The sequence below is a fragment of the Caenorhabditis remanei genome, chromosome V (assembly GCF_010183535.1).
Source record: "Caenorhabditis remanei strain PX506 chromosome V, whole genome shotgun sequence".
NCBI classification, from domain to species: Eukaryota; Metazoa; Nematoda; class Chromadorea; order Rhabditida; family Rhabditidae; genus Caenorhabditis; species Caenorhabditis remanei.
The window spans coordinates 6,695,419-6,723,044 of record NC_071332.1 but is presented as its reverse complement, the minus strand read 5'-3'; the positions used below and the strand labels follow the sequence as shown (position 1 = coordinate 6,723,044).

The following is a 27,626-nucleotide window of genomic DNA, read 5'->3' as shown; positions in this document are numbered from 1 at the left end:
ACCGACAACGACTCCCAGTTTTTCATGTTTGAAAAGATGTAATTTAGGGATGACATCTCTCTCCGCCCCTAGACTTTTGGGTTTCCTTTTCTTCCTATTTTTCCCTTTTTTCTTCCATTTCGATTCAAGAGGAACCCTGATTGAAAACACGGGACAGACTACTGCTTAGTAGGATTAACTGCCCTCCCAAAGTTGCGCCCGTCATTTTTCAAACAAATTTCCGAGGAGACGACGAAGAAGAAAAACGTCTTTACTCTTGCTTTGGCCAAGAAACTTTCCAAAAAGTCTTGAACGAAAACAATTTCATTTTCTCTCTTCTGGAAACATTTTTCTCCCAGTCCTATCCGCCCATCTCATAGCATATTCGCTCTCTTCCTCGATATTAAAACTTTTTTGTGTCGAAGCGAAACCACATCATACTCGTGGGAGAATGTATATTGCATTCTTATGAACACCACCAACGGGTATTTCTTTTTTCGCACTTTCCCGCACAATTGGATATATTGTTCGAGGTGGTCAGCTCATTCTGGGGTACACATTTTTGATTATTTTCAGACCTTTCAAACAAAATGGTGACAAAAAAGGTTAACCGATATTTTTCATAATCCGACATTCTAAAACGTCTCAACACGATGTTGAGAGATGCAATTACTTTCAGATGAGAACCACTACCTTGGACAGTTTATAGCTAAATTTGATCGTTTTCAAATGACAAAAAAACTGCTTATTCAAACCAAGATCTTCATTTTTGTAATGGAGAAAATTGAAGTATGGATTCCCTTCACTGAGAACTTTACTCCCCTAATTATGGCGTCTCAAATTAAAAGAATGATGTGAGCCTCATTATGAAAAACTCTCTTACATCCGAACTTTTGGGAAATAAATTGAGAGTTCGCATCAACTTTTTCGTAAGGTTTTTTGGCTTGAAAGGGTTTTTCGTCCGTTTTAAGCGAGTCTAAACTTTTTTCAGAACTATAAACCATTAAAAGTTTATTTAGCAACCAATCGGAAATCAAAAGTTCGCCGCACACAAAACAGAAAGAACAGAAAAAAGCCCATCCTGCTCATTCTCTCCTCCGTCCACCTGAATGTTCTCTCAATCTGTGAAGGGCTGTGAAGTGAAACTTGATACCATCTGATTGAAAACAATATAAACTTTTGGAAAAAATGACTTCTTTCTTTCTTCTTTTCTCTTTCTCCCTTTCCCATTATTATTTCTTTTTTTAGAAAGTTCGAACTCATTTCGATTTCATTTTCCCACGATTTCCATTTTTCCGGTTCATTCTTCCACACCGGAACTGTCTCTATTTCCGTCAAAACTTTCTTTTCTCTTTCACATAATTTTCCACAATTTTTGCATATTCCATGAACACACCTCTTCTTCTTCTCCTTTTTTGTCTTTCCTTCTCCCCTTTTTCTCGTTTTCTAACAACATTGTGCTTTGCACATTGCAACAACGCTTCCCCAGATACGGCTCATTTTTCGACCAACGTCACATAGACTTTCTCTTATTTCCTTCTTTTGACACGTTTCTTTCTGAATTTCAGATCAGATTCACAAGATGGTAGAACGAACATATAACTCTATCAGAACACATAAACAGACACGGTTATCACAGAGACCGATTTCCAAAAAGACGAGTTCTCAGATGCGGGAAACATTTGGGTTTGTTCTTTATCTGATCATTTCTTTTCCAGCTCAAATCATTTCAGAAGTCAGGTGCTCCGAGAGCTCGAGATGAAGAATCGAATGGAATGTCCATCAATCGACGAGATTCTTTCATTTTATCATTTCCCGTGGGAAAAATTTCGATATCGAAAGAATTCGCAGAAAAAGAAGCGATCCACACTGTATTCTTTCTATTTTGAACAAGTCAACAGTGGGCGGATTCAGGTATTTTCATTGTTGATTGATGGATCAAAAATCAAGGATTTATTACAGTTCTCATTTGTGATACTTCTGAGCATATGTATATCGGAAGCCATCTTTTCAGCACTTAGTAGTACGTGGCTCAACTTTTCAGTATTATGTATACTTACTGTAAGTTCTTGGTAGACAGGTAGCATAACCCTCTCACTTCTTTTTTTTCAGATTGTAATCTCAATTTTATCATTTTTTCACGCCAAGAGGACGGAACTCGTTTGTATCGCAAGCATAGTTTCTTGTGTGGTAAGACTTTTGAAAAATCAAAAACCAAAAAGATCAAATCCTTGAATTCAGATAATTTCCGCCTGCAGCTCAATGCGTACCTCAATCACCTATCTCCTCATATTTTCAACATATTCTCTTTTACCAATGTCGTTTATGTTAATGGTGAGTTTTTTGTTGAGAAATCAAACATCAATTTTCTGGAAAAAATTTCAGATTTTCTCAACATTCTGCTTGACATTTATTGTTGCTTTTCTTGGAGTTTTGACAGATTATACAGTAGGATTGGATATTGTAAGATTTTTGAACGTTTTGTGATCAGTTTCACTCATTTTCTTGCAGATATTGACCCGAATAATGATGGTAATTTTGGTCAATGTTGTGGGAAGTTTAGTCTATTATCCAACTGAATTTGTGCAAAGAAAAACTTTTCATGAGACGAGGTGAGTTTCTTTTTGAAAGATTAGCAAACTCACTTCCTCCTCATTTTTTCGTTTTCCAGAAAATGTGTGCAGTCTCGAATGCTTCTTGACAAGGAAATGCATCGACAAGAGAAGATTCTGCTGGCAGTTCTCCCAAAAAATATTGCGTTTGAAGTGAAAAAAGACATGCAAGACACTCATGAAGAACGCATGTTTCACAAGATTTACATCAGGAAATATGAGGATATTAGGTATATGGGAGAGGGTTTTCACGGGAAAATGGGAATCTTTGATTGAATAAAAAATTTATATGGAACAAGTAGAGAACATCTGGAACGCAAATATTGTAGTTGACAACTTTTTCTAAACACGTTCAGATTTTGAGATATTAGTCATTAACAGTAATGGATGCAGGGATTGAGATATTTTATATCTGAAAAATTGTACCTGAAAACAATTTCAGCATTCTGTTCGCTGATATCTGTGGATTCACAAACCTGGCATCTGAATACAACCCGAAAGATCTCGTTCTTATGCTCAACGAACTATTCGCCCGTTTCGATAAAGTTGCCTCAATCCATCAATGCATGAGAATCAAAATCCTCGGAGACTGTTATTATTGTGTCTGTGGAGTGCCTGAATACCAGAAGAATCACGCAATCAACACAGTTGAAATGGGTCGTGATATGATCGAGGCAATCCGTCTTGTCCGTGAAATGACACTCGTCAATGTGAACATGCGCGTCGGTATTCATACTGGAAAAGCCCATTGTGGAGTATTGGGATTGAAAAAGTGGCAGTTTGACGTATGGAGCAATGATGTGACACTGGCAAACCAAATGGAAAGTGGTGGATTACCAGGGTTAGTTTCGGAGTAGATCAGTCTTGGTGATAAATGTGTTTTGGTGGGTTTAAGGCAAGAAATATAACCTCTCAACAACATAAACTGAAATTTTTGAAAACAAAAAACAAGAGGTTCCGCCCATTTTCCCAACCTTTCTTTTAAATTTGCTTTCTTAGAATCTCGAAGAGAAAGCTGAAATTAATCTGGAAAAATGAAAGACTTTAACATTAACTGTTGACATTTTCAGCCGTGTGCACATCACTGATGCCACCAAAAAGTATCTGAATGGAGCATACATTTTGGAGGAAGGAAATGGAGCGAGTCGTTCGAAGTTCCTTGAAAAAGAGAAAATCAAGACTTGGCTCGTAGTGGATCGGAGTCCAGACTACGATATGGTTTGTCAGGAAACAACGAACCATCCACTGACGATTCCTTGGAAATCTACAGTAAGATTTATTCCTTTAACGTATTTTACAGGAAAATATTTCAGAGAGGAATTTCTAAGCAAGAGAGACTGACAGGAATGTCTACACGAGCAAGAGGAGCGAGTACTCGAAATGGGTTGTCTGAAGAAGAAGTGCTCGTGGAGAATGTGGATTCACATTTAAGACAAGGCATACAGGCAATTCATCAGGAGAATTGGAAGAGTATGTACTGTCAGAATTGGTCATTGAAATATAAACAAGTGAGAGTGGAGAATAAGGTGAGGTTTTGATTTTGAGAAACCCTGAATTACAGTTTTTGAACATTTCAGTTCGTGAGAATGAAGTACAAAGATATTCCTTTCCAAGTGACTTTGTACGTAGCCATTGTTGCTATTTGCATAGGAATTAAATTCGGATTGATGAATCTGATGATGTTCTCATTCATTCCACAAATGTTTATTCTTCTAACAAGTATCATGATCTTCATTTTGACAAGGATATTGATAAAACACGCTCGACTGGTTAGTATGGTCTCCGGAGTGCTCTTTATTTTGCTATCAATTCAAATTGTGGTTTTGATGGTGAGAATTTAAGTTTTAAAACAGAAAAAAATTGAAAAATTTTAGGGAATGTTTCAAACAAACCTGTCTTGCGATTTGGAAACTTGTTACAAGAACAGTTACACCGATTTCTTTGAGATTTTTGAGATCTGTACACTGGCAACTTGCGTCATTCTTTCAGTGGATTTCTTAACAAAAGTGAGTTTTTAAAACGTTTTAACCAGTGTGGAAAACTGGAATTTTCAGTTACTGATGTCGCTGATTTATTTCTCGTCGTTTATCGTTTTGGTAACGATAAAACTGATTTCAATTAACAAATATGAAACGTGAGTCTCTGAAAAAAACAAGAATAATCTATGGTTGTAAGATTTTCAGATTGCTGACAACATATGCCAACTTCTGTATCTTATCTTGTTTGACACTTCTGCTAGTTGTCTTCAGTACACGAAGGAGTGAACTTATCTCGAGATATGACTTCATTTGGAAACTTCAGGTAAGATAATTTCTGACTAGACATCCGATAACATTTTTGTTTTTATAGGCACTCGACGAACAGCTCCAAATGAAAAGGAAGCACGAGCAGAATCGAAGTGTTCTCGAGAACATTCTACCATCACACGTGGCGAAACACTTTGTGGAAGATGCCACGAGTGTCTCTAAACTTTATCATGAATCTCGTGATAATGCTTGTATCATGTTTGCAACTCTCACGGCATTCGACAAGTTTTATATTGAATGTGATGGAAACAATGAGGGAGTCGAGTGTCTGAGACTACTCAACGAAATAATTTCTGATTTCGATCAGATTCTGGATAGAGATGAGTTCAAGAAGATCGAGAAAATCAAAACTATCTCGACGACTTATATGGTGGCAAGTGGATTGGCGGGAGAGGTAATTTTTCGAAAAAATAATTTTGATTTTCAAATTCTGAATATATTCAGGAATGTGCCGATAACTCTCACGTCGAGGCGATTGCTCTATTTGCCAGAGAGCTGCTGCTGAAACTCGAATCAATCAATATTCACAGTTTCAACGATTTCAATTTGAGAATTGGAATAAATGTTGGACCAGTGGTCGCAGGAGTTATTGGAAGTGACAAGCCTCATTATGATATTTGGGGGAATAGTGTGAATGTGGCTAGTCGGATGGATAGTGGAGGGGTTGCTGGAAGGATACAGGTAGCTTTTAACTTTTGGCAAGAAGATATTCAAGGTGATTTTAGGTAACCGAAGAAGTGAAATCAATACTGGAACCACTCGGGTACAAATTCGAATGTCGGGGACAGATTAATGTAAAAGGAAAAGGAATGATGACGACGTTTTTCCTGTTACCAGATGAGAATTATGAGTGTGAACTGTATAAGTGAGCTGACCAAAAATTATTTTGTTTTGGATTATTTTTTGCTACAAAAACTGTCTAGAATCAATGATAACTGGTGCAAACCTGTGATTTTGTATTTATTTTTGAATTTCCAAAGTTATTAGCACGGAACAATTATTGTAACTACGCTCCACCGATAATGAAAATGTTTTGTTCGATGGAGCGCACTTATGAAAATCGTTTCGTTTTAATACTTTTTTTCTTGAAATCAAATTTTAAAAATTCTTGCCAAACATCGATTCCTAACTTATGTGTACTTGTATAATGTGTTGTGTTGTTTCCGCAAAAATGAAACCAATAAATGTTCATTTTGTTCTTGAAAGAAAGCATTTGATATATTTCATGAAAGTAATTGAAAACCTAGTTGAAATGAATTAATTGCATATTTTCACTGCTCCTCGACTATTCGCTGAAAATGAGATCAACTTGAAACTTATTTCAAGAAAATTTCTGAAAACTCACCGTGAGAAGCGGCAGAATGTGTTTGTGAACGGTATGTGTTGAATCGGTGAAGGTTACCCGTGCGTCTTTGTCGCCTTTTTTGGCTTCTTTGAGCAAAATTATTAGTTTATCGTGTTTCGGTGGTCCTTCTCGTCGGAGAACCTGAAAATGCATTGTTAGACGACGAATCTTATTATACAAAATGCGCTCTATCGATAATATTTTCGTCTGTCACATTAGAGCGTCCTTTCATACTTACTTGAAGTTCTGCAGTGGCACCGGGATCTAAAAAAGCATATACTGGTGACACTTTAAAAACGAGATTGTTGGAGCATTTGACCTTGAAAACGACTCGACACGTGCCATCATTTGTCAGAACGTGACGAGAAGCGCCGCCAAAATCAATGAATTCGGCGAATGGAGGGAAGATTTTGATGGAAACGGAGGGTTGAGTCGGAACAGATGGAGTTGGGATAAGGCAGGCTTGTCTGAAAGGAGATGTGGAAGAGTTGGAGTAGTTGGACATAGATTATGAGGGAGGAGAAGAAACCAAAAGGACAAGGGTTTCCCACTCTCTTTTTGGGTATACATGGCTAAGTAGGTGGCTTCATTGCACTCTTTGAAAAGTATGTATAGAAGTTCTTGCAACGGGTTTTCTGGTATTCTGGGAGAGCCTTTTTCTAGATTCTAAATTAGAGTGAAGTTATGACGTCACAAGGAACAGTTGATCAGAAATTCCTCACCTCATCAATCCTTACTCTTCGATGTTGTAGTTGTTGTAATACCTCTCCCGCTAAGGACTCACGTCCATTCAGTTCACAAATTCGACGAATTCGTTGAATCTTAACTCTGAAAACTGACTTGTTTGAAACTGAAAACTGAAAAGAGACTCAAGTCGGAAGGGCCGAACGAAACTTCAGAGAGACACTCGAAATGAAAAAGAAACGATTTCCCCGAAAGGGATTAGAATAATCGAGAGCAAGCCAATAGCAATTGATGCGCCTCTGACACACACAAAAACAGAAAACAGACACATATCTGGAGAGAGAGGAACCTCGCCTCCCGAGGGTATTTACTTCGAAAAAGGAGAGAGAGAAGGGGCAGGAAGTGTAGGAAAAGCAAAGCAAAAAAAGCAAGAAGAAGTCAAGAATAAAACCAAGAAGAAGAAGAAGACAAGGTCGTCTTTAGTAAGAAAAAATAAGAAGAAGAAGGAAAGAGAGAACGACAACATAATAGGGTTGACTGGAAGTGAAATTGAGCAGTTTGAGGTAATAGCTACTGTCGAGAAGGTGTCAGATTCCGATGACGTCGGCGAGGTTCAGAAATAGATTTTTAGTGTTGGAGCAGGTCTCGGTAGAAAACCTTTGGGATTAGAGAGTTTTGATAGCCAGAGTTACCTGGTAATTCAAAGTCTCGGATCTTTGAAAACTCCAGATTGCACAAAAAGTGGACGCAGTTGAACTCTTTCAAAAAAGTTCTATTGAATTCTGGAGCAAAGAAAGTTTTAATAGGAAGTATTTTGTGGGAGAACGTTTTAGGTTTTTCATACATCTCTAGATCTAAAGCACTTTTCCCCGAAATTCAAAATGTCAGACATTGATAAGATCTGTAATAGGTAGCCATAAATATTCAGTAATATGGCAAACCTTATACGTCAGAGACAAAAGAAAAAATACATTTTTTCTTCCAAAAATGAGCCACTTGGAAACTCCGAAAAAAAATGACGGAGAGCAGCTCACCGAAAAGCGCTTCCCGTCTCTAGTTTTTTATTCTCTCTTTTTCTTCTCTTTTTTCCTCCCATTCAACCAGATCATTGCTACGCGCCCGGGCCATAAAAAGTTCATTATAAACCCCCCTTCTGACGGCTTTTATCGGGTCATGTCTCGTGGGGATTTCGGGGTGTTGAAAGCTCGGTTGTAAACATGTTTCTGCTTCGAAATTTAGTGAGTTGGATTTTTGATATCTTTATTGTCAGAAAAAAAGAAAAACATTTGAAATTGAATGGAAATTATTGGAATCAGGGGGTTTTCTCAGTTTTTCTTCCAGATATGAAACGTAGCTTCCTGAATTTGAATTCGAGAAGATGTCTTCAGCTGAAATCTGAAATCTACCGTACTCCTCCATGCCGATTTTCTCTGTCGTCTCTCATCTCTAATCATACGTGTCAATGAAGCACACTTGCACACCCCTTTTTTGGAGGTAATTTTTTAGTTTCAAAACAATTATTTTATTAAAATTGTGAATATTTAATACACTGTTTCCAATCAAAAGGCTATATTTTTATGTAATCAGATTTTTCTAAATTTTCCGAAAATCCCTCTACAACGTGTCTAGTCTATGATGACGTCGCATAAACGTTGCATGAAATCGAGCGTGTATTCTTTTCGCTTCTTCCGTTTTTCTTCACTGTTGCGTCATGCTTTAAACTGTCAATCTTCAATCAAAATACTTCTTCACTCTATCTGAAAAATTTTAATTTATTTTTTTTCAGTTTCAATGGACACACAGATCAAATGCGTCAGAGAGGAAATCGAGAACGTTCAGCTACTTCTAATAGCTATCGAACGTCAAACAGGGCATATAGAAATCGACAGATTGCTTCAGGATGCGAACAGTAGCTTAATGTAATTTTATTTTCTTTTTTCGAAAATAACATCTTTAATGTTTTTTTTTCAGGAAGACGGAAACGCACATGTTCCGACTGGAATCTCATTTGGGAAAAGAACCGCCAACGGTCAGACAGATGACATCGTACAAAGTGGATCAGTTGAAAAGTGACGTTTATCTCATCAAAAATTCGTTGAGATCCATGACAAATCGGCACAATAATCGCAAAAAACAAGCACAAGAAAAAGAAGAATTGTTGAAAAGGAGGTAAGAACCGGAGATGTCAAGATTTTTTCGCAAACCAATTATCTTCTGTATTTTTGCATTATCTAGGCAACGCTTGAATGAGTATTCCGTGGTTTTTGCAGAATTTCCCCCAACTGACCAGTAGAAATGTTCAGAAAGTAGCGAAAACTTGAAAATTCATTATTCGCCTTACCAATTTCCCGGAACACGCGTTCCGGCTTGTAAGGCCTGTAGAGGAACAAAAAGTTTTGAACTTGTTCGACGAATTTCGAGTAAAATTAGAAATATTTGAATTCTGAATAAAGATTGGGCGCATTCCTAACCTATTTTGTGAAAATTTCGAAAATTTCAGTTTATTTTCCTTTTTTTTCCAGGTTCACAACGAATCAAGAAACTCGAGTGAGTTTGGAGTTCGACGAAGAGTTGGATATGAACGACAAGTTGAAACACTCGAATAATATGGCAAGTTTCTGAATATTTTTCTCATAAATTTCGAATTTCTTTCAGATTGACCAAATGATTACTCAAGGTGCCAACATTTTCGATGATCTTCAGAAGCAAAAGTTCAATTTGCGGAGTATAAACAAACGTTTTCATTTTTTAACAAAATCAGTTAGTTTTTCCGCATTTCGAATAGATAAATTCTTGTATTTTTGCAGCTCGGATTATCTGATACAACAATTCGGCTCATCGAAAAACGTGTTCGCGAGGACAAAAAACTGTTCATCGCCGGTGTCATTTGCTGTCTGATCTTCATGTTCTGTTTCTGTTACTGGTGGCAATACTGCTAGTTTTACAATTCAATTGCACTGTATACAAAAGATGTGAATAAAATATGTTAGGTTTCATTATACAGAACGATGGAGAGAAAGACGAAAAAGTGATATGAGATTCTTCGTGGAGAGGAGGTGATACAAATTGATTACTTCTTACCCATAAACGGGAACGACATCTGTGATCCATAACCGCCCATTCCTCCCATTCCATATGGTGACATTCCGGATCCATATGGACTCATGCCTCCCATTCCTCCCATTGGTCCCATCATTCCATAACCACCTCCCATTCCATACGGACTCATTCCAGGCGGTGGCATCGGTGGTGGCATTCCTCCGTACATTCCATTCATACCGCCCATACCACCCATGCCGCCCATTCCGCCCATTCCCATCGAACCTGTAAAATTAAATTTTAAGATAATTTTCAGAAAATTTCAGAAACTTACCAAGACCGAGACTAGCAAGAAGTGGATCGCTCATTGATGATGAGTACGATGCTGGAAGAGCGCTGAAAGATTGATTAGATATTCTGTCTGAATACGTATAAAACTAACCTTGACACAGCAACCATACACGAAAAAAGAAGAGAAAAAACACTTGATAATTGCATTTTTTCGAATGATGATGATGATGAAATGAAATAAAGTAGTCGTCGCGGACTTGGATCAGACAGCAATTTGACTGCACAACACCAGTTTGCGAGGTCTTTTTAATGTTATGCTCTGATGGGGCGTGACTGTTCTTCTACTCTCTCCCCTCCACTCCCCCTTTTCTGTCAACTTACCAGAAGATATTCGGTCGAGTAAGCGCTGGGATGATCCAACCGGTTAACAGCAGATGAAAACTACATCGGCGTGCTGTCAAGAGAGAAGAGACCTTGCACTTCTGGGATTAGATGGAGAAGAATAAAGGAAGAAGGAAGGATAAGTTCAGAGGGAATCAAAGCCGACGAGACTATTCAAAACCATTTTTAAGTGGCCAATTGGAAAATTGAATCTTGAATTGAATCTTGAGGAATGTCTAGAAAATTGAATATATGAAATTCGAATTGGAGAGGACCGAGCTGACTTGTGAGAAAAATAAATATCGGAGAATCTGGTGCGCCTTCACCGCAAAACTTTGTGAAGAGAGTGTTTAGTTTGCTGTATCTTCTGTACTTTCCTGAAGGTTTCAGGTTTAGCTTTTACAGCAAATGGAGCTCACTAGGGAAGGCCCTCGAGTCAAAGTGGAGAAATGGGGCGTGACCTATATCATTGGAAAGCTGAGAAAACGCTGATTTCAAATATATATTCAGTTTTTGCCCTCGAGGCCTGGTATTCGAGAAAAACGGGGTCAAAGTTTGGACTCCCAACAAGTCATTACCTTACCGGCGTGTTAAAAATGTCGGCAGCGTGGTGTAGGCGGTAGCAGGGTGGTCAATGCGCAACCACTTTTTGGTTCAATTCCGTCCGGCCACCAATTTTTTTTCGTTTTTTAAGTTTCGTTTTTTGGATCGGGAAGTGGTTTTTAAAAAGTTTTGTTCAAATTGATAAAATTTTTCAAATTCAAAAAAACCAACAAAAAAATTGGTGGCCGGACGGAATTGAACCAAAAAGTGGTTGCGCATTGACCACCCTGCTACCGCCTACACCACGCTGCCGACATTTTTAACACTTCGGTAAGGTAATGACTTGTTAGGGGTCCAAACTTTGACCCCGTTTTTCTCGAATACCAGGCCTCGAGGGCAAAAACTGAATATATATTTGAAATCAGCGTGTTCTCAGCTTTCCAATGATATAGGTCACGACCCATATCTCCACTTTGACTCGAGGGCCTTCCCTAGTCAGTGGAGCTGATCAATCTTCAAATGTGCTGATGTATTTTGAATTCATGATTTTCTCGAACCCCTTTCTTGAAAGCTAGGTAGAATAAATGAATTCGGAAACCTGTCCCATGTTCAAAAATTCCAAGTGATGACCTTCTTTGTCCAAGTTCTGACTCATACAGTAATCTCCTTCTTCTCAATTCAGCTTTTCCTTCCTTCTTCTCTTCAATTCGTTTTTTATTATGGCATTCGGTTGAACTATGTACCTCTTATGCCATTCTCTGCCTCTGTTTTTTTTTGCGTAATACCCGAATTTGCGTTTCGCTTTCAACGGGTTAGTCAGCTTATTTGGCTGCTGCGAACTGGTTATTCGGAACACTTTTGACTGTTCTGTTCAGTGATGATGACAGAAAAAAGAACAATATGAAAAGGTGGAATAAATCGAGAAACAGGTTTATGAAAAATAATCAAAAGAGCTTTAGTTTTATTATCTTTGAAGCAGATTCGCGTCGAACTTCTTTTTCAATTCTTCCTCGTCAACGGGTGGCATTTCAAGTTGTGATCTGTCATCCACTACGAGCTGGATCAAAGAAAAATTTGAAGATAAGTAGAAATTGAGAAGGATGAGAGTGTGCAGAGCAGTCAGAATGCTTATCTTTTTTGTAGTTAATGATTTATTTTTACGGTATACCGGTATCACTCTGGACAGATAAAACATGGAGAATTGCAAAAATCAGAGCTACACCTTTTGGAAACTAATCCGAACTGTCGGATTCCCGAAATCTATAAGACTATAAAAGTTGTCAAATACAAACAAAAATATATCGAATTTTGATTAAGCAGATAATTTTTGTAGTTAATAACTTTTTGTGAAAAACCATTTTCAATAAGTAATTTTAAGCGAACTACCACCTCAAGATCTTGCTATATACGCCACCCAAAAAAGTAACAATCGGATAGTGTCATTCAAAAAAGGAAACCAAAAATCTTCTAATTTTCAAAAGTCATTTGTGCCTTCTGCATCATTGTTCAAACACTATTATAGACAGTTCTCCCGCTTTGTTTGAATAATTAATTAACAGACGATTACATCATTTCCGCCGGCGAGCAAAAAACAACAACTAATTCCTAAACCTGAGCATGAAATATTACCGATAGCATCCTTTTCGGTCTTGCCATTTTCATGAAGTTTATGTAGTAACAACTCTCACAGTAGTCCATCATGGACAACTTGTAGATCAGAAGTCCGACGCCACACCACCAGAGACAGTACATGGCAACGATTCCGAAGTAGGAGGATTTCCGTTGAACTTTCTGAAACATGAGAGGAATCAGAGGAAGAAAAAAGAAAGTAGATTCACATCTCCTTTACAAATTTCACAGTGTACATTTGCATCGAATGAAACGTCAGAGTACATTATTCGATTTTTGGAAATGAAGGAATTCCAAGTTGAGTTGCATGACAGTGCGGTCACGTACAGCTAGGTACTGTGGGGATGGTTCCTGTAACTGCCCCCAGATTCTGTTATCTCATTCTTGATAATCTTTCTTTATATCATATAGATAAAGTACTCTCTTCACGTTCCGTCCGATCATCATCACCTACTTGATCTTCACAAAGAGACTCTTTTCACTCGGCAACCACTTCCGCATGTTTTGCTGTCAAAAAAAAACCTGAAGAGCACCTCGGTCACTATATTTGTTCTGCGCCGATGATGGACGACGGCTGACCGCTTTTCACACTATGCATGGCAGAGAAATCTTCCGGTAAACATTGAGTGCTCTACGGCAAAATGAGGGAGAGAAAGGAAGAAGCGTCCAATATCTTAAGAAACTGGAAAACAATGGCAAAAAGTAAAGTGATGTTTTTGTAAGAGGCTTTGTTTTTGTCAATCGATTACGGTAGTGGTTGTGGGGTACTGTAGGCATAAGGATTACTGTAGAGCGCTGTGAATCCAATCTGAAACTGAAAGTTATCTAAATCGCTGGTTTTCATCGTTGCCTTGACCCTTTTTTATGCTCGGGTTACTTTTATGCTCGGGTTAGCGCCCTTACTAGATTTAGGCATCTAGAATACATGATTGGATTCTGAAAAATTAAGTTTTCACCTGAAAAAGTTTGTTATCGTCCCTCCTTTCCATCTTTCAACCTATTCAATTCCTACTAATTGAACCAAAATCCCCACTCCAATAGATCAAGTGGTTCTTCTCACCTCTCGCAAAAAGTTCACTAATCGTCCCCGATGTCATCCGAAACAAAGTCCAAAAGTTGTTTCTTCCTATCAGGAAAACATGGCATATAGGGGAGCAAAAAATGGAGGTGTTTGCGTAGAAGTGACACGCGAGTGCGCGCATGTTTCGAAAGCGGAAAACCCGTGTATTTGTCGGCTCCCTCTCTCGCCCTCCGCCGCGGAGCACACCATTGGGCTACCGCCCTGTGCCGCCGCCGCCGTCAAAAGAGAGACCGCCTCCAGGAGGACTGATCTGCACTTTCTCAGTTTCTGATCTTAGTCGGAGCGCACGCCAAAAAGACGATCTGCCTCGATTTGAAAAGAGAATGAATAATCCGATTGTCTTGGTTTTGCTGAGCAGTGGTGCCTTATTACTAACAGTTACTGGTAATGGCATGGAACAAATGATGACAGCAGAAGGACCGATTAGTCCAAACTATTGTAATAGCAGGTGAGGGTCCTCCTTCTTAGATAAAAACTTTCATGTTATATTTTTTCAGTGACATTCTTGAAGAAGCTGGTCTGATAAAGTCAACACTTGGTCAGTTCCTTGGATATGAATGTAGTGAAGAGTTTTATCATTGCAGGTAACATTATTCCTTTTTTTTTCAAATCCTCAAACTTTCAAATTTAGATGGCAAAGTGATGGCTTCCGAACGTACCGAAAAAAGTGTAAACCAGGTCTTGTCTATGATGTTCTTGGCACTCAAAACTGTAACTACGACTACAATGTGAAGAGTTGTGGAGTGAGAAGTGGAGGTATATATTTCATGTGTATTTTTGGATGTATAGTGATGATTCTCCCTCTATAGGAGATATCAATCAAATCTATTTGCTTTTCTCACCTTTAGTGTTTGACAGTGATCTTGAACACGACTCTGAACGAAATGTGTTTTAACGCAAAATACAAACATAGTCTCTCCCCCAATCTCCAGTGTCTAGCCGAAAGTGGAGTGATAAGAAATGAAAAATCATAACTGGAATATTCTAGAAAATCTGACTTGCTTCATTTCAGGACCTGTTCAATGCAATGGAACCGATTTCTACTGTTCTTTATCCGAGCAATGCGTGCCAATGTCTTCGAGATGTGATGGGCATTACGATTGTTCGATGGAAGAAGATGAACAGAATTGTCGTATGTTTTGAAGTTCTAGAATCTACAGAAAACAATTTTTTATGGTTTTTAGCACTATGTACCGCTGGAGAGTTCGCCTGCAAAGTGTCCGAACAATGTATCTCACTTGATAGAAGATGCAATGGTTTGATTGAATGTGACGATGGAACTGATGAGAGAGATTGTGATGGTAAGTATTTTTGAGGAAGAGTTTGTTATTAAAAATATCACATTGAAACCTTTTTAGTAAAAACAATGAAATGTGGAAGTGTGTCACAGTATCAGATGTAGACCGAACTGTTTAACCTTTTCTAGATGTCTGTTCACCGAGTAGTCAAGATCTTCATAGTGGACTACCTTTTGAAAGTTTTCGTAATTTTCGAGTTATGACACTTTGAAGATAAACTATGATTCAGGGAACTGAGGGGTACCCATCACTGAAACATTATTTTTGAATCCACTATACCTCTGAAGCTAGAAAAGAAACCAACAAGTTTCCAATTACAAGAATCAAGATCTACGTTCTTAGTCTGCAGTACACAAAGCTTCCTGTTTAACAGGAAAATCAGTGGAACCGAGATCAAGTCTCAAAGTTTATAGTTTGCCAATCAAAATTATATTTCCCTGTCAAAAACTGAAGCTCTGATATTTCTCAAAACTTCACATAAATATCAATACTTAAAACTACAATAATACGTCTTTCAGTATGCGGACATGGTCTATTCCACTGCGGTAAAAGTAATGAATGCATCCCAATGGATGAGCGATGCGATGGAAGAAGACAATGTCCACATGGAGAAGATGAAATGCTTTGCAAGTGAGTCACCAGAGAACAATACAATACACACAAACAAAAAAAAACACACGCATTAATTGTTTAAGGAAACCCGAGATGGAGAAAAAGTTTACATGCCAATCGCGCGATCATGAAATTCCGACGAATCAAGTTTGCGACGGAGTGGCACAGTGCCCAGATGCTTCCGATGAAGCGTATTGCGAGTATCCAGGATCACCAAAGTCTCAAGCGGCTATGTAAGAAAGTGCTGGTTGAGTTTCTTGAAAGAAATGTTTTAGATCATTCTCTTCCAACTTAACACCAGTATCTGAATCTCGTCCAGGACCACCTCCACCAGCGCCTGCTCCAGAGCCAGGTTTGTTGAGAGATTGAGCTCAATTACCAATTTTAAAAAAATGTTTTTAAACTAAATTTTTCAATTCAGAAGAAACCGAAGAAGACTACGAATACGAACAAATCAAAGACGAAAATGCGCCAGCTGCGTTCCCAATGATTTCTCTTGTTCCATTACCACCAACAACCACGACAACGACTACATATATCCCACCAACCACTCGAGTGATCACAAGAGTTCCAGTAGCAGCAACAAGAGTTGCCAAGCCAGCGTTCAGTAGACCAAGACCAAAGCTTCCATCGACAGATGATGTGAGTTCAGACCTCTGATTAATAAGTAGTGTCAAAGTTTCAGAATAACCGACCAACAATCAGTCAGAAGACAGTTCAAACCGTTGCCACAAAGATTACCAGACCTCCAAAGGTATGTTCACTCTCTTATGAAAATCTTCGGAATATGAAAATCTTAGATCCTTGAAACCAGCCGTACCAGCCTCCGAACCACATCCCAAACCCTTCCACCAACTCGACAAACCACGAATTTCGATAAAAAGATGCCACAAGCGATAGTTCAACCCCCTCGATCTCCAATTCTACCTCAACCAAAAGGAGAGAAAGTGTTCATAATGCAAGTCACTGCCTCTCCATCAGTTCGACCACCTCTTCAAGAACTTCCAAGAGCTTCTTCCGGATCTCGACCACTCACAAAAGCACTTCCAGTTAGAGTTCCAGCAGCAAACAATGAAAATATTCTTGCACAAATCACCAGTCAGTTGAATGGTGGTATGAGTCCGTGAGTTGTTTTTTCATATAAAGTTATACTTATAGAATTATTTTCAGAGAACTTCTAGCGAAAATCGAAACGATAATAAAATCAGAAATGCAAGGTGGCGGACCACGTCACCGAAGGTTTCAGCCACGCCTTTGAAGTGCTGAACAGATGAAAAAAAAATCTGAAAATAAGAAACCAAATCCATTCAAATCCTTGACAGTATTCTATTTCGATCATAATAATTTATTGAGATGTTCTATTTTTGAAAATAAAGATACGCAAAGCTCAAAACAGTTCATTTAATTTAATTTTTCTTCTTTATCAACAGACACCGAAAAAATTCAAAAAGAAGAAGACATCTACATGTAATGAAGGTCATCAAATGACAATGGTCCCAGTAAATTGTGTCGAATCATTGCTGAATTTTCTTGAGAAACAGAAGTTGAGCATCTTCTGGAATGATCAAAAGATGCTTGTCTACTGACAGTTAAACTTGTTTTCCGGTCATGCGTCGTTGGAGTTGGCGAACGAGAATATTGAGGGGCACTTAGTTTTGTCTGAAAGAAAAAAGAAAATGAAATTTGATACGATGAGCTAAAATATCACTTGTTGACTATCATCCGGACTCGATTCCATCTCCATTGTCTCTGGATCCATTGTGATTTTTGTTGTCACTTTGTTAGACTTGATCACTTGACTCACGATGGCTGAAATCTTGTAAGTTGAATAACAGAAGATAACTTGGTGCTTACATTTCAATTTGGGCTTGAAGCTTCCCTCCTGAACTGTCGGTGCTACTGTTTCACTCTGAAATTGGAAGATAGTTTGGTTGAAAACAAATAGAAAAAAGACAGAAGTTACCTCTGAACACTGCTTCCTGCGGAAATACGCTGGACGTTTTCGGAGACAAGAGAAGATGACACAGAGACCGAAAAGCAGGAAGAAGGCTGAAATGGAATAGGGTGGTGGGAAAGGTTTTGGAATTTCAGCGGTTAGATTCAGTTTATCAAGCTAGGAAATGAGAATGCTGAATTACAGATTTAGAAAATTGCTTCAAAATTTAAAAAGTTGAGTTTTAGAATACAATACTGGATTGTAAATTCATAATCTGGCTGGTGTTTGAAAACTCGAAGCAAACTCAAAAAATTGCAGTCTCTTAAAATCGAAACTCAATAGAGACAACTTGAGTTTCTGAAATCCTAGGTTCTACGCGCGATGTCGGAAACTCAGATCTTGACTCCGGAATACTTTAGCGTTGGAATCTAGATTTCAACTTTTGAAATTAATTTAACATCCAGAACTCAGAATTTAGTTCTCTGAAGCTTTCAAACTTGCCGGAACTCCCACCTACCCTCCCTCTATAAACAGGAAGCCCTCGAACAACAAAGATCGTTTATGCTAAAAACTAATTTCAGAAATCCCAAACTTACAAACACAGAATCCATTCATCAGAAAGAATCCAATCATCATATCCATTTCTCCTTCCGGACGATTAATGTACTGATGTGTTCGGTGCTCCGTCAATCCACTGAAATTCAGAATTATCCCTTTTAAGATTCAAACGATTCCCCTCACATACAGGTTTCCATTCTCACTGTGGGCAACTTTCGGAATACTAACGGAATGGATCATTTTCGAAAAAATAAGTGTTGACGAGGAGAAGGAAAATAAATGGAATTCGGGTAGAATTTGAGAGCAGTGGGCGTGTTTCAAGAGAATAAGTACATCATTTTCACACACAGAAATTGCTGCGCAGTGGGACTAAACCCATCAGGAGGATTAAGTGCACATCTTATTTTTTCGCGCTCGTTTTTCTTCGTTTTCTAAATGGAATTTCGAAGAAAAAGAAGAGAGAAAGAAAGTTTCGGATATTGAACTTACTTTCCCATGTTCACGTGTGGTTGCTCGTTTCCTGTCATTTGTATCTCCTGGTCCGTCGATCCGGGCATCTGGAATATGGAGGGTTGAAAATAGACAAGTGCATAAAATAGATAAATGTCTGAACTTTAATCAACGCTAAGGTTGGATTCTTTGATGTAAAAATCGAAATTCTCAGTAAAATGGCTCACGCAAAAGGCGCAGAGAAATCAGACACTCTAGTTTCTCTGCTCTCTCCAAGATATTAGTTACAATGAATTTCTTTGAATGTTAAAATCTCATAATCTAGAACAACGTTCAAAAATATGTCATCTAGGAAAAGATAGTTCTAGATTTGCACTTTATGCTCTCGAAAAACAATTTCGGAAATCTAAGTTCCCAAATACTGTAAAAATCTGGTAATCCATTAATTACTGACCTATCCAATCTCAACTGTTTGTTGAAAAAACATTCTTTGAATTCAGATTAACACAAAACATAACTTACACTATCCAAAAGTCCGTTTTCAGACGACGTCGATCTGCTTATCGGTGCTCTCCAGAATGACGGGAAGCTGGATGAAGAGTCATTCATTAATAGATTGTTTTGTAGGAAGAGAATAGAAAGAAACACTGGATTATAAAAATCAAAATCTGATTGTCAGGCGGCGAGGATAGACACAACCCCAGCCTAACAGTTGGTTTCTCATCGTATCATCAATTTGTTGAACACACATTAATCTACTTTTGTCTCACTATGACAGCATCTTTCACTGATAAAATCAACTCGGTTTTTTTGAGTGTTTCAATGAACAGAAAAAAGAAGAAATGTTCTGGAAAAACTAGAAAAAAAGGTTTCTTTTGGAAATAAAAGACATCTTGAAAGTGTCTTCTACCCCCGTGGCTCACACACATCCGGATGCCTAATTAGAAGACGTTTTCAAGAAGAAATTAGACACTTTTATGGCTACTCGAATGGCGGCGAAACGCCTGCTACTAGAAAACCAAATAATCGTTCAGTTTCTGGTTACACGATGGGATTGGTGTTGAATGTGAGTGAAGTGGCAATTTTTGAAGAAAAAAAGTAAGTGAGCACCACGACACCACGAAAAACTTCTTTCTCCCACTCAGAAACACATCCGTCATGTGGCCAGGATATATGTGTGTAACCCTTTTGTTATATCTCACATATTATTGGTAAAATGGGTTTTGAGTCGACGGAAGAAGAGAGAAAAAGTGTTTTTGAACGAGATGAGAGAACAAATATTATGAGCAGTTCGAGGAAGATTTTTTTCATTTTCTTTTTTTTATGAGATGCATATATATCTCACATATATTAGAATTCTGGAACGCTTTTTTACTTACCATAAAGATTTTTTGGATTCAGAAGTCATGGACGTTTTTTGGGGGGAATTTTACGAATTGGAAGTTCGGAAGATGTGTTTTTACCCCACGCAAAAGATTTTTAACTCAATTTAAAATGATCTCAAGATCCAGAAAAACTAAGTATCACTTATGAAAATAGAAGCACTGAGCCTATCGTTAGGAAAATTTTCGTGCGCCGAACGTACGCCAGAGCCTGATTATTGGAATTTCGCAAATCATAAACCAAAATTCTAACGGTCTCAACCAAACAAAAAATGACAAAAACCAAAAAAAAGAGCAACCAAAAAAGAAACAAAAATGACCAACCTGGTGGTTCTTGCCACAGAATCTCCTATTTGATTATCCATTTAGTCAAGTAAAGAGGCAATTATTGGGCCTAATGGATTCTAAATACTTGACGTCGAGAATGTGAACTTTCTCTCGCTTCTCTTTTTCTTCTTTTTTGCTTTTCTCTATTCGGATTTAAAGCTTTTCGAAAAGTGGAAGAGTCTCAGATTTCTGTGAGACGTTGAATCGAAGAAGTACAAAGAAAAAATAATATGAGAAGAATGGGATGAAGAGAAGGATTGAAACCATTCTGATATTTCACTACTACTCTTTTTTTCATTTTATGTGGAATCATGTAAAAATTACATGCTATATACTTATGATCCACTTGGGAATTGTAAAAAGTTGTACAAAATGGGAGTTGAAAGTTCGGAACGTTAATAACTCTGCTTAGAAACACAATCATGAAAGCTGGTACCTACATAGCATTTGAAAACACTTGAAAAGTTATCCAACTTTTTAAAAAGCTTTTTCTTAGGAAACAACTTCCCCCAAAAAATCTATTTTTGAAAAACCGCCAAAAAATCATAAAGCTTCGACATCGCGCTCTACCGCACTCTCAACACAAATTCATTTTTTAACTTGGCGGCAGTCATTTTTATTCTATGAAAAACTTATATTCAACTGAAACTCACATTTAACAAGTATTCCAAGTACAACTGAAAGTAATCTTCATTTCTAAATGTTCTTCGCCCCTCGAAAATCTGCTACAAACGCTAGTCAACTCCGTGCATCGACTCGAATTTCAAACCTCGAAGGGAATCGAAAACTCGATGAGAGTGCACGAAAAAACAGAAGGACAAGACAGTTGGATGGGTTAGAGCAGGACAACTCACATGTAAGAGAATACTTCTAGATATGTTAAATTATTTTATTTATTCAGGATGATCCACATGCAAATATTATATGGAACAAGGCAGCACCAAAGTTTGGAGATGAAATGATAGGTGGATCAGCTAAAAAACCAAAAAAGACCAAAGATGGTTTGTTGAAAACTCCGCTTTTCAACATTTAAATTATATTCTATTTCAGATAAACCAGGACCCAGTGTACATGGAGATAAAGCTCGTCGAAGGAAATTGGCTCGCCCGGAATTCAACAAGCAGCGATTCAAAAAATCATTTAATGCGCACGTCACTGAACAAACGAAAGCTATTTCCAGTTCAACTGATGCGGATTATCGAAGAATCAATGCGTATTTTCTGAGCACTGCTCCGCCGTCCTGTAAACCACCACGAAAATTCTGTGCAGCTTGTGGTAAAACATCGAATTATTGCTGTACTCGTTGTGGCGCCAAGTAAGTTTTCAATTTTTCTATTGTTCTACATTCCTGTATTTTGCAGATACTGCGGTATCAAATGTCGGGACGTTCACAATGACACCAGATGCATGAAATGGCTTGCCTAATTCTACTGATTATCGAAAGAAACGGGTCTTAAAACTCATATTTTATCACAAAATAAATCGTATCAAAACATCAACAATATTATATAAATTAAAAATCAGCACAATAATTATTCCAATTTGTAGATTTTCTTAGCATTTTCAGTAGTGATTCGAGCAACTTCTTTGGGATCGCGACCGGCGAATGCAGCAACAAGTTCACAAACGGCGGCCAGTGAACATGGCTCATTGCGATTGAACGAAGAGAACTGAAAAGAAATTGATGAATATTGTAACGCAATTTACAAAACGTCAAAACCTTGTGGAGAGCTTCTGTTTCTGGTGTGATCAAACTTTTGATCTCCTTCGGAATCTTCTTATCGTTGATCTTTGGGTACATGTAAGGTGCATCGGTTTCCAGAACCAGTTTCTCTGAAACACGAACATGTATCAAGTTGTCAACGGAATATTAATTACCAATCGGTATTTCTCCGGATCGTAGACCGGCTTGTACTCCATTATCAGATCGATCTTTCCACAGGAATCCTGTAAAAATTATGTTCTTCTATTTAAAGACAATTGCACCTACAAACCTGTTAGCCCGATGTACAGACCCATCTCCAAGTACTTCTTCGCTTCCTCGACGGTTCCGGTGAAACAATGAATGACTGTAGGTGGAAGACTGGAAAATGTACAAAATGTTTTCGACCCAATGACTATAAACTTACTCTGATCCTGCTGCTGTCAACACTTTCACCATATCTTCATGAGCTTCTCTCTCATGAATGAACAGCGGCTTTCGAAGCTTCACAGCAAGATCGACCTGCTTCGCGAACACTTCACGTTGAACATCTTGTGGAGAGAAATTCCGATTGAAATCGAGTCCACATTCACCAACAGCCACGCAGTTTGGATTTTCCTATAATAAATCATTCAGATTATCGCACCAGAAGCGGGCATTACATACTTGAAGAGTTTTGATCGATTCCAATGTTTCATCATTCCAATCTTTCGCATCATGAGGGTGTACACCTGTAAACAGCAAATGTTTCGAACATTTTTACTGTGAAGAGCTAGAAAACCTGCAGTAAAATATAGAAATCCCGGGTACTTCTCAACAAGCTTGGCGCATTCCTGACTTAATTTTTCACTCGTTCCGGTCACCATAATTTTCGATAATCCCGCTTGTTTGGCCCTATCGAGCACATCATTCAAGTCTTTTAGATATGAAGGGTGACCCAGATTCGCACCAATATCGACGAGCTCGTACAGGGCCATTCTGGCTATTGATGCGATTTTTCTCGAAATTCTAATACGATTTTTTGGAGTACATAAAACCAATGGTAGCAAGGCATCTAAAGGCTAGAATCCGTAAACATCCTGAGAAATAGACAGAAGAAAAGAAACTTTTATTAACAAAAACAAAAAAATAACATGAAACTCGCTACGTATTCCTATCTTTTAATTTTCATATTTATTCCCATCCGAGGTTGCGACGAACATTCGGATCATCCAGTGCTTTGAGTTCTTCTTGCTTCTGTTTCAACAACTGGTCAGGAATGTAGCGAGAGTCTTCGTCGGCTTTTTCATGTTCTTTGATGGTCATCTGTAAACGAGAATGATGAATTCGTTTTGATTATTACAAGAAACTGACTGTTACTCCAACTGGGATGTGTGCTCTGATTATTTGAGTGAAAAGCGAGAAACGAGGAGCAGAAACATCACTTAAACGAACAACTCGATCGTAATTCGATAAATCAATTTCCGACTCGGCGACTGTTGAGTATGGCTTGTACGTGATTGCTTTCTGGGTTTGTGCAGCGACAGCATAACTGTCTGGTACCGAGAAGCCGAATCGTTTCGCTGTCTTGTGAATGTAAGCTTGATACTTTTCTAATGATCCGAAGTCGTGTCCTTGAATTCGAACATTGATGGTGTTGTATCTGAATAAAAACACAATTTTTCATGATTAAGGTGAAGCTGACATACTCTGGAAACTCTCTGCTATCTTGGAATTTTGGCTCGTAGAGTAGTGTTGCATCACGTTCTCCAACAGTTTCCCGAAGTGATGCGAATGCACGATTTTGCGAGAAAACACGGGAAAATAGAGATACTGCTTTTGATGTCATTCTGTAATCAAACATCAGCAATGTTAATTTTATTTTAGACAAAATAAAAAACGGACTGAACCCAGAAATTAATAATTCAGTAAAAATACTGCAATAATTGAAAAAGCAATTTATTTAGGTATTTGAATTTCTATATACAATGACCAGTTGTCAGCAAAACGAATCGTTGAAATTAAGTGAAAGCAATTAGAAAAATGGATGGCGACCAGCAGATGGTTGAGAAACATTTGGATATCCAGTGTATCCGGATCCGAATGGAATTTGTCCCATTCCTGGCATATGGTTTCCGGTTGGATATCCGGGCTGTGGCATTGGCGGGGCAACAGTTGGCTGAGCATAAGAATAGGTTTGTTCACGAAGAAGAGCAGCCAAACGATCTGATTTTATCTTCCGGAGATGAGCGACTGCTTTCTTCTCTTTGAATTGTTTCAGGAAAATGTCAATGGAGATCTCGCCGTTCTCGAATTGCGTGTACAACGCTTCTGCATCATCGTCAGCTTCTTGTGCTGCTACTTGCATCAAACTCGATGTTGTATCCAACGATTTGGACGACGAAATTGAATCTAATTGACTTTTTAGCACCGTCACTTCTCCTTGAAGCTTCTTCACTTTCTCGTAGAGATCGATTGTTTGTGCTTTTGTTGCGTCTATTCTCGGCTTTTGAGCTAGATTCCATTCTGCTAACGACTTGTTCGCAGCGAGAGCGGATTCTTTATCGGTTGGCATTGATCGTACCTAAAGAACATAAATTTTAATTTAAGAAACCACCTGCTGACTCAGAGTTTATGGAATGTTGGCGCTTACTTGAGGAAGGTTTACAATTATCGACTCTAATAAAGTTTCGTCGTCAAGAAGAGCCATGAGTTGTTCATTTGTCATATTTCTGAGATTAGCCTGTAAAAATTAATTCAATTGTTTCTGAGTATTGAATAATATTAATTTAAAACTAACTGAAGCCGCGGAAACAGCAATATCGACATGTGATTCATATGGATTTTGACTGAACATCTCGTCCTGTAAAAATTCATTTTTGATACGGAGTAGATAAAAACATGTTTAAGAAATATCAGAAGAAGCTTGTAAAAAAATTAAAATAAAGAAAATAAATAGAAACATTTTTACAGCTGAAAATGATTGTTATTTATACCAGTGTTGAAATCGAAGAAGAAGATTAATCAACTAGTGAAATCAGAACATTGTTTAATGCATTGCAACCGAAGAGACCCAGACACTCTGCACACACCGAACTCTACGCGCAAACGTTTATGACGTGCATCTCATAGTGAAATGGAAACAATATCAGAGAAAAGGAATGAATCACTTTAAAAATATTTATTAGTTAGTATTATAATGTTTGGAATATGCCATTTCAACACATAAAAGCTTTCATCCACACTGTCGTGTGAATACCCGAGGTTAATGAGAATAAGGCAAGTTGATGTCAACACAAACTTGATCCGTCGACGTTTTCCAGTCGAATGTTGTCTATAGCAAGGAATTGATGCTTCTTTACATTTTCAGCAACAAAGAACACTTTTCTAGAACCTTCTTTTAATGTTACTCTTTGTTGTCCTCTCCAGAACTTGTCTTTTTTAAGAAGAGGTGAGTTGTAGGGACAGTTGTCAAAGTTGTCAATGCAAACCTGGAAAAAAAGATATTCAAAGGAAACTAATTCGAGTTTGATATACCTTGAGCTTCGGAGTGATTGAGCGAATATAGACATCAAATATCAAAAGTATTTCTTGAGTTAGAGAGAATTTGGGGGATTCAGCAACGAAGATGTTTCCTGCTTCGGATTTGAAATCGCTTCCAACGTAAGCGAACCCTACTTTGGATTGATCATCAAGATTGACTCTCTGAATTCCTGTGTGTCTGTTTCCAATAAGACGATCGCTCAGATTCCATGCGGATCTAAACATTGAGATGTAGACTCAAGAAGAGAGGGATATCAAAACTTACGTGCTTCCTACACCACTGAGTCCATAGAAACACGAATCTCCATCATTGAATGAGCAAGTCAATGCAGAACAATATGAGAGTTCTTTTACATTCACTTGAGACGAGGAACTGAGAATTGGGTCAGCTGTTGAAGTCATTTTCTGGAAAGCATTATTCAAAATTACAACCTATAAAGATGATCAGACCCGAATTCCTAAAATAGACGGAGTCTCTGTCTCTTCAACAGTGTTAGCGTCTTCTTCAAAGAACTTTTGGACAGTTAGATCGGTAACGGGAGATGGCTCTCCAGTGATCAATGATGGTAGAGAAGATGACTCTCCTCCGAATGGAATCAATGAATGCTCCACAGCTTCATCAATCTGGAATTCGCAATGATGATAGAGAAAAGAAGCATTCTGTTACATACGAGCTCACAGATCTGACCGTTATAATGCAGATTATCGATAAGTGCAATGGAATCTTGATCAATATTAGTGACTTCAATACGAACTTTCGATCCGTCTGCTGTAGTTGGAACAGAGAAATTCAAAGGATTGGAGACGCGTTGGAGGATTTGACAAGTGGAGAAATCTGTTCCGGATTTGGCAATGCAATAACGTACTTCTACATTAAGAGTGTTCGTCCAGAAACTGGAAAAACTGATTTAGTTGTTTAGAGAAAGGGTACATACTCTCTTTTTCCGGTTGCTTTGAATATTTCAGTTAATTAGTTGTCTTCAAAAACTCGTATCTCGAATACTAAAAGATCTCTCAAAAAGTTGCCAACTGCAAACACATAGATCTAGATTGGTTTTACTCATCCCCCATAAAATAGAAGCAGAATAAAAGTCGTTTTCTACTTTAAAAGTTCTCTCTAAGTGTAACTTACTCAAACTTGACATCTGCATCCCCATACTGACAAGGGATTTCCATTTCGATAGCAGCCGTTTGCGAAGTTACCATTGGTTCACCACCGGCTAACAGAAAATTGTTTTCTAAAATGATTTTTCAAATAAAAAATAACAAAATTTTTCAATGTACCCGTAGAAAAACTCAGAGTGCTACCAGAATTGAAGCGATGAGAATCAAAGTTGCTCGCAGACTCAGGATCCAGTTTTCCTTTCCAGAATCTAAAAAGAATTTGAAAACCATAACAATTTGACAATAGGATTCAAACTTCATCTCAGTGGTCTCTGTGTTATGCCAACTACAGTACTCCATCTCATCATCAAAGTTGCATGTCAGTTTTCCACCATCAGATACGGTAAGCAGGGGTTTATTGGGTAGGGGAGTCAATGTGGATATTGATCGAATGTCTAGAAAATCTAAAATGTTTTCAAAAACTTATTAATTATTGAGTAACCATTCGCGGAGTACGGTAGGTTGGAAGTGAGATAGTCGAAGTCTATGGCGTTTTCACTGGTTCGCTCCAAGGAAGAGACTCCGCGAGCTCTGGCTCTACGCGAAGATAGTTGATTGTATTGAGAGCTGAGAGAGTGACAAGCCAGACACATATCTAAAAGTTAGAAATTCGATTGAAAATGTCTGAAATTCCAGATGAGCTCACCCAATCCGAAAAGTAACAGATAAAGAACATATAGATTCAGTGCCATACTTCATGAAGAAAACAGTTTGGAAGATAGTTTATAATATCCGGATTCAATAGTGAGACTTTCCCAAAGTTCAGTTCAATGAGCGGTATCGTG

At 38.1% G+C, this 27,626-nt stretch overlaps 12 protein-coding genes across 12 annotated transcripts; 5 read left to right on the top strand and 7 right to left on the bottom strand.

Annotated features, from left to right (window-relative positions):
- Nucleotides 1–2,241: 2,241 nt before the first annotated feature.
- On the top strand, nt 2,242–5,766 carry GCK72_017774 (uncharacterized protein; the record flags this gene model as incomplete). Its single annotated transcript, XM_003112549.2, has 14 exons — nt 2,242–2,313; nt 2,365–2,442; nt 2,491–2,591; nt 2,651–2,821; nt 3,034–3,432; nt 3,662–3,860; nt 3,905–4,117; nt 4,169–4,420; nt 4,466–4,597; nt 4,646–4,725; nt 4,775–4,892; nt 4,941–5,291; nt 5,342–5,578; nt 5,623–5,766. The coding sequence occupies 14 exons, from the start codon at nt 2,242–2,244 to the stop codon at nt 5,764–5,766; spliced, it is 2,547 nt and encodes an 848-aa protein (XP_003112597.2).
- Nucleotides 5,767–6,168: 402 nt separating this feature from the next.
- On the bottom strand, nt 6,169–6,747 carry GCK72_017773 (uncharacterized protein; the record flags this gene model as incomplete). Its single annotated transcript, XM_003112457.1, has 3 exons — nt 6,169–6,189; nt 6,243–6,383; nt 6,481–6,747. 3 exons carry the CDS (start codon nt 6,745–6,747, stop codon nt 6,169–6,171), a joined length of 429 nt encoding a protein of 142 aa, XP_003112505.1.
- A 1,970-nt stretch (nt 6,748–8,717) lies between these two features.
- On the top strand, nt 8,718–9,865 carry GCK72_017772 (uncharacterized protein; the record flags this gene model as incomplete). Its single annotated transcript, XM_003112489.2, has 5 exons — nt 8,718–8,845; nt 8,898–9,095; nt 9,449–9,536; nt 9,582–9,686; nt 9,734–9,865. The coding sequence occupies 5 exons, from the start codon at nt 8,718–8,720 to the stop codon at nt 9,863–9,865; spliced, it is 651 nt and encodes a 216-aa protein (XP_003112537.2).
- Nucleotides 9,866–9,996: 131 nt separating this feature from the next.
- GCK72_017771 (uncharacterized protein) lies at nt 9,997–10,424 on the bottom strand (the record flags this gene model as incomplete). Its single annotated transcript, XM_003112689.2, has 3 exons — nt 9,997–10,250; nt 10,300–10,361; nt 10,408–10,424. 3 exons carry the CDS (start codon nt 10,422–10,424, stop codon nt 9,997–9,999), a joined length of 333 nt encoding a protein of 110 aa, XP_003112737.2.
- Nucleotides 10,425–12,144: 1,720 nt separating this feature from the next.
- On the bottom strand, nt 12,145–13,075 carry GCK72_017770 (uncharacterized protein; the record flags this gene model as incomplete). The annotated part of the gene is made up of 3 exons (XM_003112343.2): nt 12,145–12,237; nt 12,810–12,971; nt 13,019–13,075. 3 exons carry the CDS (start codon nt 13,073–13,075, stop codon nt 12,145–12,147), a joined length of 312 nt encoding a protein of 103 aa, XP_003112391.2.
- Nucleotides 13,076–14,213: 1,138 nt separating this feature from the next.
- Nucleotides 14,214–17,058, top strand: GCK72_017769 (uncharacterized protein; the record flags this gene model as incomplete). The annotated part of the gene is made up of 12 exons (XM_003112509.2): nt 14,214–14,338; nt 14,388–14,474; nt 14,522–14,646; nt 14,903–15,022; nt 15,075–15,191; nt 15,707–15,818; nt 15,884–16,033; nt 16,076–16,152; nt 16,222–16,442; nt 16,486–16,554; nt 16,601–16,923; nt 16,971–17,058. The coding sequence occupies 12 exons, from the start codon at nt 14,214–14,216 to the stop codon at nt 17,056–17,058; spliced, it is 1,614 nt and encodes a 537-aa protein (XP_003112557.2).
- Nucleotides 17,059–17,261: 203 nt separating this feature from the next.
- GCK72_017768 (uncharacterized protein) lies at nt 17,262–19,353 on the bottom strand (the record flags this gene model as incomplete). The annotated part of the gene is made up of 7 exons (XM_003112440.2): nt 17,262–17,459; nt 17,509–17,609; nt 17,655–17,709; nt 17,764–17,849; nt 18,333–18,430; nt 18,784–18,851; nt 19,267–19,353. 7 exons carry the CDS (start codon nt 19,351–19,353, stop codon nt 17,262–17,264), a joined length of 693 nt encoding a protein of 230 aa, XP_003112488.2.
- A 1,800-nt stretch (nt 19,354–21,153) lies between these two features.
- On the top strand, nt 21,154–21,878 carry GCK72_017767 (uncharacterized protein; the record flags this gene model as incomplete). The annotated part of the gene is made up of 4 exons (XM_003112430.2): nt 21,154–21,309; nt 21,355–21,454; nt 21,504–21,768; nt 21,815–21,878. The coding sequence occupies 4 exons, from the start codon at nt 21,154–21,156 to the stop codon at nt 21,876–21,878; spliced, it is 585 nt and encodes a 194-aa protein (XP_003112478.2).
- Nucleotides 21,879–21,985: 107 nt separating this feature from the next.
- On the bottom strand, nt 21,986–23,132 carry GCK72_017766 (uncharacterized protein; the record flags this gene model as incomplete). The annotated part of the gene is made up of 7 exons (XM_003112494.2): nt 21,986–22,123; nt 22,174–22,286; nt 22,332–22,400; nt 22,448–22,536; nt 22,583–22,773; nt 22,822–22,886; nt 22,937–23,132. 7 exons carry the CDS (start codon nt 23,130–23,132, stop codon nt 21,986–21,988), a joined length of 861 nt encoding a protein of 286 aa, XP_003112542.2.
- A 196-nt stretch (nt 23,133–23,328) lies between these two features.
- Nucleotides 23,329–23,983, bottom strand: GCK72_017765 (uncharacterized protein; the record flags this gene model as incomplete). The annotated part of the gene is made up of 3 exons (XM_003112329.2): nt 23,329–23,460; nt 23,509–23,797; nt 23,844–23,983. The coding sequence occupies 3 exons, from the start codon at nt 23,981–23,983 to the stop codon at nt 23,329–23,331; spliced, it is 561 nt and encodes a 186-aa protein (XP_003112377.2).
- Nucleotides 23,984–24,169: 186 nt separating this feature from the next.
- On the bottom strand, nt 24,170–27,434 carry GCK72_017763 (uncharacterized protein; the record flags this gene model as incomplete). The annotated part of the gene is made up of 12 exons (XM_003112291.2): nt 24,170–24,718; nt 24,788–24,877; nt 24,935–24,997; nt 25,497–25,625; nt 25,672–25,894; nt 25,943–26,082; nt 26,128–26,301; nt 26,349–26,571; nt 26,810–26,915; nt 26,962–27,050; nt 27,098–27,236; nt 27,284–27,434. The coding sequence occupies 12 exons, from the start codon at nt 27,432–27,434 to the stop codon at nt 24,170–24,172; spliced, it is 2,076 nt and encodes a 691-aa protein (XP_003112339.2).
- Nucleotides 26,238–26,597, top strand: GCK72_017764 (uncharacterized protein; the record flags this gene model as incomplete). Its single annotated transcript, XM_053732247.1, has 1 exon — nt 26,238–26,597. One exon carries the CDS (start codon nt 26,238–26,240, stop codon nt 26,595–26,597), a length of 360 nt encoding a protein of 119 aa, XP_053581160.1.
- Nucleotides 27,435–27,626: the final 192 nt, after the last annotated feature.